Genomic DNA, 10232 nt, shown 5'->3' with positions numbered 1-10232 from the left:
CACACGAGCACCATCCGAACACCGTCGGTCACGGGCAAACGAAAGGTCAAAGCCATTAGCAGGTGCAGCCGAGAAAAAAAAAACGACCGAGAGCATCCCGCGGCGATAGAGTTTTCCCGGGTGGGCCCGAAAAATCGCACCTCGATCGTGTCGTCGTCCCGCGCTCTACCGATCACAACAAACCATCGTCCAGAGTCAAAGGTTTGGGCTATAAACAATTGACCTGCCGCCGGCCGTGGTCATGGGAGTGACCTGCGGAGGTCCAAACCACGGTGAAAATCTCAGCCGAGAAGCCCTCTCACCCTTCGGGCCGGCTCAACGATGTTGTACGGTGTGGATTTTGAATTTTTTTCTGCTCTTGCTTCGGTTTCGGCCTGTTCCTAAGCTTCTTATGCTGGCTCGCGTGCGTGTGCGTATTTTGTTCTAAACTGCGTTCCCTTTTTCATTAGGTTTCTGTGTGTGGGGGGGATTTTGATTCTTGTTTTTTTTTCGCGCGTATGCTCACCCGACTCGCTCGCTGCGGAAGCTGTGGTTTATGCTTCCCGTGTGTGAACCGTCGCTTTTTTTTATTTGCTTTTCGCTGTTTTTGCCTCCCTTAATCCTCCTGGAGTCTTTCAGGCGCGCGATCTCGCAACCGAGCGTCAGTTTCTTTTTGTTTTGTTTTGGTACTGCCTTCTCCACCGTTCGCGTTGCTTGAGAAGACACAAATTTTGGCCCCATCGGTGTGCTTCTAAGGGAGACACCCCAAGACGCATGGAGAGTGCGAGCGTTTATTTTGAAGTTATGCTGTAGTATGTTTTCGTTTCGGCTTGCAACGAGTAGCGCATTGAAACGAAACGAGCTGCAGCGTGGTGTGATGCTGCGTGTCGACCTTTGAGCCGACGGTGTTGTCAAGTGCGTGGAGGCTGTGATCGACCTCAGTCACACTCGAGATTCAACACGATCTAACAACCGACGGGCATAAAAACACAAGACACCATCCCCATCGATAGAAGCGCTCCTTAAAACAACTCCTTCATCTGACACTGGTTTGCGATTGTGGAATACGCCTCTAAATTGGAGGAGATCAAACAAGCATCAAAGCTGTTCGGGCGGCATCAAGCGGCCTCGACCTACGCCCAGGGGGGAAATGCACACCGCGAACGGAATCTGAAACGATCAAGGTTCGCTCGCGCATCTTCCCGCGCGTCGCCGGGGGTCACGTAAACGCGACTGCCGCCAGCCATACCGAGATCGTCGGCTTTCGACGGGGGAAATATAAATAAACCCGCCTCGAAGACGCGTTTTCTGGCGCGTATTCTCTTTCTTTCTCTCTCACATAAACTCTCGTGAAGTCCCGCGCGACGTCGAATCGGTACAACACCAACAGCTGCTGCATGAGCTACGTCATGGAGGCAGAAGGGCGAGCGCCCATTTTCCACTTACCTCGATCGGTGACCGCATGGGATGAACCGGAACGCGAATGCCCACCAACGCGGTGAAGCTGTGTTGTCGATGGAACACGAACAGCGAAGAGATTTCATCTGCAAACCCGTCCCGATTATCACTGGTGCGCCTTATCGTGGCGTTGCCGGCGAATTTCCCACACTTCTTCGAGCGGGCCGTTTCGTGTGGTCGAAATTGCGTGTGCCATTTTTTATTTTATTTCACGAATTATGTTTGCCGGCTCTTCTTCGTTCGAGTCGAACCACTTTGTACGAATTCCACTCTCGGTCGGTTTACGATTGGAATGGCTTTGGTTGTTGTATCGTGAGAAAAAAAAGAACCTCCAAGGGAAATGTTACCGATCGATCGGTATCGATCGGTTCTATTTATCTCGCGTGCACAATCACATGGATGCAATCAGCCATACTTCTTCACGATTCAATGGGAACTTCTCAGACACAATACAGCTTTTTTAATCAATCATCACAGCACTCGTGGCTCAAAAATTGTGAACAACGTTTAGATAATTTCGTTTTATGTGCATTTCATCTTTTTACCTTCAACAGCCAAACACTACATTTGAAAATGACTCAATTTCAGTGAGGCATGACCTCACGCACGTGTTAGCCGATGTATTGTTAGGTTTCGCCGAACAAAGGTACACAAACACAGCATAATTAACGCACTTACGCAGGCCGGGTTTTTGTTTTTAAATTCGTCACCCCGAACACCGTAGTCGAAATATAACGCGAGCGCTCGCGCAGCACCTCCGTTCGTTTCGATGTTCAAAAATTAATGAAAAAACGAGAGAAAACGTGCGCAACATCAACATAAGATCTTTTTTGGACGAGAGAGTGCGCGCCTACTGTGTCCGAGAGAGGCTGCAAGGGAGAGAATAGTTACAAGAGAGAATGTACAAAAACATGAGCCTCTCATGTTTTGTTGAAATGTGGGAGATGCGTTTTGCTGGATTAGTTAAATGCAGCATGGCATTCAAAAATTCAAACTTCGGAGGCAGTGCAGTTTTCGAACACGTTTTTATTGAGCATTTTTCTGCAGAATCTAGCCCGCTCATAAGATGACTATCTAGCACATATTAAAGCGTATTATTCGTTCGTTTAGACACTTAGGATTAACCCAGAATAGTTCAAATTTGTGATCGTTATAAATCAAATATTATCATAGCTAAAACCATTCAACTTTGGCAAGTATAAAATGAACATCTTTAAAGTGATCTACTTTTAAAATACTTGTAAAATTTGTACGTAAAACATAAAGTTTTCTGCGTTTTCCACACAGTTCAAAGGTTCATTTTTCCAGCCTGATAGTCTTTTTCTCTCTCCTATTTCCCTTTTTCCGTAAGCGAGGGAAATGATATTATACCAAGAGAGAACTGCTCGAATTCATGTGCTCGAATGCAACTGGTCGAATAAGTATGACAAACAATATGAACTGTCATCATGCGGAACATAACCAAAACAATAACAACAAAAGTCTAAACAAAGTACGGTTTCTTTTAGTGTCCTCAATTTGTTAGTGATAACTTCCAAAAAATGGTAATTTTTTTAGTTCAAACGTGTGAAATATACATATTTTGATGGGCTTTTATTATCTATTGCAGCATGGTCGGTTGAAGGTACGTACGAGTGCCGAAGAAGCGGCCCGCAAGAAGTTGGAACAGCAACAGAAGGTGAAAGCATTTCGTGGAGCGATGGGCCGTATAATGGCCAAAAAATCTGCCGAAGAATACGATGCGGAGATGATGGAACTGACGTCTAAAATACTAAGCAACCATCCGGACGTTGCCACACTGTGGAACTTGCGAAGAATGTGCATTCTTGCGCAGAAAGAATCGGACACGTAAGCGCTAATATTACCATAATTAGTTCTCATGACTCATGCACGGGTGGTTCAAATTTTAGCGACAATATTCAATGTGTTTTCGACAAAGACTTGCGCTTTACGGAAACGTGTTTAATGGTGAATCCCAAGTCGTATTGCGCTTGGCATCATCGTAGCTGGGTGCTTGAAAATGCCCCGACTGCAAATTGGCAAACGGAGGTGGAATTGTGTACCAAATATCTGAAGCTTGACGAGCGAAACTGTAAATAACCTACAACTTTATATGGTTATGTACCTGAATACTAAATGTTTCGCTACATTTCAGTTCACTGCTGGGATTATCGACGATACGTGGTGGAAAAGGCGAACGTAACCCCGGAGAAGGAGTTCGACTTTTGTACGGAAAAGATAGAAAAGAACTTTTCCAACTACTCCTCGTGGCACTACCGAAGTAAGCTACTTCCGGTTCTCTATCCAAACACGGAAGATCCTAGTCGCCCGATAAGTGAGGAAAAGCTGAAGGAAGAGCTAGAGCTCGTTCTCACGGCGGCTTTTACCGATCCAAACGATAGCAGCGCGTGGTTTTATCAACGTTGGCTTCTCGGCTACTCGCAACCGGAGCTCGACTTGGTCGCCTGTCGTATCGATGCGAGTCAAAATTTGGCGGTGGTCGCCTTCAGTCAACCTGTAAATTTAACCACTGGTGGTTTCACGTTGAACGTTTCGTGCTGTGATGGTTGCAACGATACAAGCAAATGGATGCCCACTAATGAGGAGAGCACTTTCGCCGTGACATGGGTTCTAAAAAGCTCCTTCGTGTTAAACGAAAGCGATAACCCTACGGTTTCCCTACAAGCGACAGATGGAGCTTCGTACATGCTTGATCTGCACGCTATTTCCGATCAATGTGTGGTTGGGGTGAAGAAACCAAAGACAGGTTACGTTTTCGGTTCCGCCATTGTAGATGTGCTGAAAGCTCAACTTGCCTCATGCCACGAGCTGCTTGAGTACGAACCGGATAGCAAGTGGACGCTGCTTACCGCTGCTCTGCTCATGAAGGCTATCGACCGACGGGGATATCATGACACAATTCGTCATCATTTGACCAAGCTCGAGAGCGTCGATTTCCTTAGAGCAGGATACTATCAAGATCTTGCCAGCAAGTGGACAATCGAAACAAAGCTCGAAAATTGGATTGAGGCTGGAAACTTGACGGCGGAAATCGATCTCTCCGGTATGCAGCTAACGGTTATGAATTACGTGCAGTATCTCGCCACATCGGATGCTGTTGATTTGAGCCAGAATCGTCTCGTCGATCGCAATCTTGGAGTGTTGCGAGATCTGGTGTTTTGCCGAAGGTTGAACCTGTCGGGCAATGATCTGGAGACGGCCGCAGCCATCAAGCACCTGTCGGCGGTAGAGAAAATTGTGCTAAAAGATAACGAGAAGCTCATCAAGAACGAAACGGTTATTGAAGAGCTAAAAACCAAAGTTAGCAATATTACGCTCTAAAATAATCATACATTCCACGGGAATCAGGATTATGTGAAGCAAATAAAGCACAAATCTAATATCCTTTCCATCGAGAGAAAATTCGAAATATGTTCATTGCACTCTAGTGCGGAGTAGCACAACTACACGGCGGCGTAACGTATCCAAGACAGCTCGATTCCGTAACGGTTTGTGAAAAGTCGTTACTGTATGTCCAACATAATGTCGTTACGTATCCAAGACAACTGCGTTTCTTGAAGCGTTTCGTTTGTTGCAGCATTACCGTTATTTTGTAATAAGACAGACCTAGTATCCTTTTTGCCCATTTCTCCTCATTCCTAGATTCGAACAGGGGAAATTCTGTTGTAGGTTAACAACCGTATGGATTGAAAGTATGAACCGAACCAAACCAGAATTGGGGTAGTTGTGAGTTTGGAAAAATGTGATGCCATTCAATCATTGAATGCATCGAAGGGAAAAACGCATAGGCAGCTTATTTTGTAGATATTTTTGTTCCCTTTCATAGTATCTAATTACATGAATCAAACGAAAAATCAAGAGTATAACTGTCGATCCTGTAGTTAATTATATTTGGTTCATTAACGATTTTTTTTAATTTTCAATCAAACCGTATGCATTCATTGCATTTGCAACTGCTGCACAATACGTAGAATTACTGCAAAAAAGGGTACCTCGAACGAATGAACTTGTTGTTGGTGACCTTCATTGCGTGACAAAATGCATTCTCAACCCACCTGCCGAGCTCCGGTTCGTTAGCCCCACTAGCCTAATTCCACTCGGTTTTGAATGGAAAGCTTTATCCTCGGGCATCCTTCGCCGCACAAAGATGGAGGGGTTTTCAAACAGTTTATACACGCGTAAGTCGGCTAGCAAAACAGCTAATGAAATGCTTGATGATGCACAACTTGTTTACCGTCGTTTTGCTTCCTATTTTTTCCCCCTTTCGTACGAGTACCGCTGCTTCCCGCCAAATGACAACGGGCGAGCAGGAGTTGCTGGCGCGCACGTGGGTGTGTGTGTAGGAAGCGAAGAGCCAGAGGGGCAGATAATCCCTCTCGAAAAGCGTACTCTGGAAAGCACCGGCCAACCCGAACACCGACCGTACTGTCGCCAATGAGTCGACCATCGCCCGTCGCCAGCGAAGAAGGTGCAAAGAAAAACCCCATCCCAGCGCAAACAAAGCTCGGCCTGGCATGCGAAAATTGTGCATTTGCCAAAGCTAGGCCCATTCCTGCGCGTACAGTCTGGTTTGTGAAGTTGACTGCTGAAATGCGGGGCAACCACCACCCATCGCTGCCGGTTTCCTTCCGGACACGCAAGGACCATTTGTAGGCGTGCATTTACTCCCGCACCGGATAAAGATGAAGTATCTCCGCTGAAGTCGACCGTGTGCATCTCTTTTGGGGGCGTGCGACCTGAGGGCGCAAGCTGGTGGCGAGTGTCCTACTTTGGTCCGCCGGAACACTATCGACGTGTGTGTGTGTGTGTGTGTTTCACGTGAGTGCCTGAAAAGAAAGCCCACCGACAAACAAGCCAGCGCGGATCTAGCGTTGGTCGTACCTTAAGAACAATGCCTAAGCCACAATAACGAGCCGACGCGATGATGGCGGTGTCGGAAGCACCGAAAATTGCACTTGCACAATGGCCGCACCGTGGCCAATCCCGGGTTCCGGTGCGGTGTACCATGCAAAAGGAAACCGTGGACAGGACGACCTTGATTGCGTTCAAGCAAGGCCGAATTTTAAGGTTGCAGTTCGGTTAACCACACACTCAACCACGGGCAATGAATGAATTCCCATGATAAGAGACATGCAAAGGGGGCTGAGTGAAAGGGTGAAAAAAAGAAAAGAAAGAAGATAGCTCCACCGGGCGACCAGTAATAAGCATTAATAGATTAATGAAGGGCTCTCGAGGCATGGCCAACGTGGATGTTCGCTTCGTTGCGAGCGCTGGCTGCTGCGTTCGGAGAACCCGCAAGCTATTTAGACATCAACCATGCTGGCAGATGAATAGCAGGCCATGAAAAGGATTCCCCAACCCTCGGGAAGTAGGAAAAGCGGCGAGCTATCAATGGGAGAGGGCAAATAGAGTAGAGTCGACCGAGGCTCCGGGAGTATAGTTTTTCCAGCAGGGAACCCAGAAACGACCCTTGGAGAATATGCTGACTCAACTACGCACATTCCACAGGGAAGTTCGAGTTTTTCTGGTGCATTTTGCAGCAGGATGAAAATCCACCCATGGGCAGCAAATATGTTTTCTCCCAAAAATCAAATACCCAGAGGGATTCGGTAGCATATGAGAAAAGCGCTGGCATGTGAGGTTGTAAGCAATTTAATTGAATAAATAATTTCTGTGCGTCCTGCATCATATGAGCCGGAAAAGGCAGAACATTCCAGTCATCGAAATGTTGCTCAGGAATCCATGCCGAAATGCCAATCGAATGTTGGCTGCAGTTTTTAAATCAAGTGCTTGTTTTTATGCTTTTGTTTGCGAAGGCTCTCGTAACCGGCCCTAATTAACCTGCACAGAGCGGTCAATCAATGTATTACGCTTGGGGAAATAAATTCTTCAAACGCATTTCATGCGTGCGTTGGAGATTTTGTGTGATTTTTTTCCCTCGTCACGCCACACACAGAAGCCATTTGAATGCGTATTGAAGCACCTCTAGCGCCTCGTCACTGGGATGCATTTTCTTCTGCAGCTGCACTTGAAGTGCGTCCCAAACGCCCGCGAGATTGCGAAGACAAATTGCGGCCATAAATAGACTGCAGCACGCTCGAACGCCTCCACGATTGCCACTCGCCTCCGATTTCAGCGTCCTGCACCGGAGAGAGCGTTTAATTGAATTCGTGGTTCCGTGGGTTGTGGCACTGGTGTACTGCATTTCCTGCCAACTCGGAGTCGCATCAATTTCCATCCTTCTCGGGTGCCGAAACGGGACGGACCGCAGCGCAGGTTCCCTCAGTTAATTAATATCGGGCAAATATTTAAGTAGCTCTGCCGGCGGAAGCTGTTTATCCGTTTCCTTTAGGCCCACCGGGAAGCGTCGGGTCGGTCGGGAAGTCAAGTGCCCAAGGGTTCTGCCCGCACGGAAGCCCACCTCTCCGAGGGAAATCGATGGTGGTCTTGGACTCGTTAGCTGAGGCTTATCCGGGGCTTTCGCAGGAGTCACTTTTCCTCGAGTGTCGGCGTGGGTGGGAAAGTACCGTCCCGGACGGTGTCGGCTTAATAGGCCGTAATCCAATCAACGTCTCGTTCGGATTGCATTTAAGTAACGGAAAATTAACTCAAACGTTGAATAAGAAATTCATTTGCAGCAATCTAATTTAAGAAATGGCATCCTGCTTTGCGTCAGTTCGAAGTGCAGCTCGTCGAGACGGGTTGCGTAAGCAGCAAGAAGTCGCCATGGTGACGGTGCAGACCTTCTGTCTGGCTTGCTGGGCTGCTACGATGCTCCCGGGATGTTCGAGATGTGCGAATCAACCACGAACGGAAGTGGCGGCAGATTGCAAGACCATGTCTCATCGCCTACCGGATGGGTGTGAGCAGCCGGAAGAGGGCGTTATTTGCTCGTTCGAGAATGTTGTGCCGCGATGGTGTGTGGTACATGTGTTTTGCTGGTTTCTTGTCCCCATCAACACTTGCGGGTGGCTTCGAAAACATCTCGAATCACGACTTGGCCGTGGGAAGCCATCTCAATTTCCTTTCAGGGCCGAGTTGGCATTCAGCGAAAACTGCGCCTTACAGCCGCATGAAGTAATGGCTGCTAAAGCGTGAGCTCATGTTTTCCCACTTTCACCCACGCGCGCACGCGCGCGTGAATCGGGACGTATCTTTTCAATTAATCTGATTTATTCCGCCACCAGTTCTGCGAGCAATGCGCGCCCAAGCAAATGCAGCTTGTTTTATGCAGCAATCGTCGTTGTGCAATCGCAATCCATTCCGGCTGGAGCGAGGCTTTCAAGGCTCGGAAAGATAGCCGTCCTTCATGATGTTGCGACCAAGGTTCCTAAGACGGGAGCCTGTTTTGCGACTTGGCAGCGTCTTAGATTTGGCGTCAAGATGCATTCGCCCACCCAAATGGATGCGTTCTTCGGTCGCTTTCACTGCAGGCTGGGGTTCACTCGGTTTGGATTCACCCATCCACTCGGAAGCGTTTTGTCAGCTTGGTCTTGTCGTCATCGTCGTCAACTTGGCGTTGCACTTGGCGGCCTGCAGCTGCAGCTTCATTACCCGTCACCGGCGCCTGGGTAGCCTTCATTTGGTCTAGTTTTTCGACCACTGTCCCGTTTGACCTCGAGCAACGACTGCAAGGACCACATCTCAGCACGTTCGAGATGGGGTTTTCCCAAGGCTCGTAATGGAAGCGTGCGGTTGCCGATTGTGGGAGGGTTGGCCGAGAAAACGTGCAAGGTGCAGAGGGTTGATGGTCCGTTCGTTCTTCTTTTGGGAAGGAAAGCGTCATTTCCCAGTGCTCCGTTGATTGCCCTAGTTTCTTAATGCAGGAGCAATTTTTATCTTAAACGAAGCATTGATTTCATCTAACCGGTATGCCACTCGGGAATGCTTACATCTCGTGTCTGGGAAAATGCCTGAAAATTTGGTGACGTAAAGCGATCGGAAAATTCATCGAAATGCGTCCAGTAAAACAGTGTCCGTTCCGTAGCATAATCTACCCAGTGATGCAATTTAATTTGAGTGCAATTCCCAGGAATGCCACCATTTGTGAAAACTGTCCGACTCGATGGATGGGTTTATGTTGAGAGAAAAATAAACCTCTTTCACAAAATAGTACAGTTTACATGACAGGACAAAAAATCGATTTCCTTGATTAATTGATAGTGTTCGGGGCTCAGCCCACTCGCCATGGGAGGGTGTCAATATTTTATCATTCATTCCAGGACCATTAGCCAGAGCGCCCTCCCAGAAGTGGGTAGAGTGCCAATGAAAAAGAAACCTACACCGTCCAGGATAATGGTGAACGAAAGGCAAAACAATGGAAGAAAAAAAAAAACAAAGCAACGGTGCCGGATTCAGAACCGCCCAGAATGATGAATTTTGCAGGAAGGAAGGGCAGCTTATGTAGAAGGCCCCATCCATCACACAAACGCATAAAACAAACGGACGCACCGGCCGGACCGGAGCTAAAGCCAGCTCCCGGGGGACCACAGTGTTAAATGGCCACCCCGTTATCGGCCATTTGATGTACTGGAAAGTCATTAGTTTGAACTAACACCTAACGGGCTTGATTAAAACAAATGCCAAGGGCAGCAGGTCCGGTGGTGAGCGGAAAGCATCATAATAAATTAAGGACGTGATACAAAAAACGACAAAACGACAAAACGAAAAAAAATCCTGGAGAAGAGAAACATGAACCACCCGCTAATTCGAGGACCATTCAGAAAAGGGGTGATTTTAGGGTTTTTATTTGCGCAGGTTTTTTTTTACCAACC

General features: G+C 47.6%; 1 protein-coding gene across 1 annotated transcript; it reads left to right on the top strand.

Moving 5' to 3' along the window:
• Positions 1–2860: 2860 nt before the first annotated feature.
• Positions 2861–4779, top strand: LOC128722509 (geranylgeranyl transferase type-2 subunit alpha). Its single transcript, XM_053816177.1, has 4 exons — positions 2861–2929; positions 3047–3285; positions 3348–3529; positions 3593–4779. Exons 1-4 carry the CDS (start codon positions 2861–2863, stop codon positions 4777–4779), a joined length of 1677 nt encoding a protein of 558 aa, XP_053672152.1.
• The last annotated feature ends 5453 nt before the right edge of the window (positions 4780–10232 follow it).

Source organism: Anopheles nili, chromosome 3 (assembly GCF_943737925.1).
Source record: "Anopheles nili chromosome 3, idAnoNiliSN_F5_01, whole genome shotgun sequence".
NCBI classification, from domain to species: domain Eukaryota; kingdom Metazoa; phylum Arthropoda; class Insecta; order Diptera; family Culicidae; genus Anopheles; species Anopheles nili.
Note: the sequence above shows the minus strand (reverse complement) of the source record. Positions and strands in the feature narration are given on the sequence as shown.

Excerpts from the sequence above, each read along its gene's own strand:
- LOC128722509 (XM_053816177.1), top strand. The coding sequence starts at position 2,861 with ATGACAAACAATATGAACTGTCATCATGCGGAACATAACCAAAACAAT. Across the intron at positions 2,930-3,046 it reads ACAACAAAAGTCTAAACAAA|CATGGTCGGTTGAAGGTACG; the intron begins GTACGGTTTCTT and ends TATCTATTGCAG. Across the intron at positions 3,286-3,347 it reads GCGCAGAAAGAATCGGACAC|CGACAATATTCAATGTGTTT; the intron begins GTAAGCGCTAAT and ends TTCAAATTTTAG.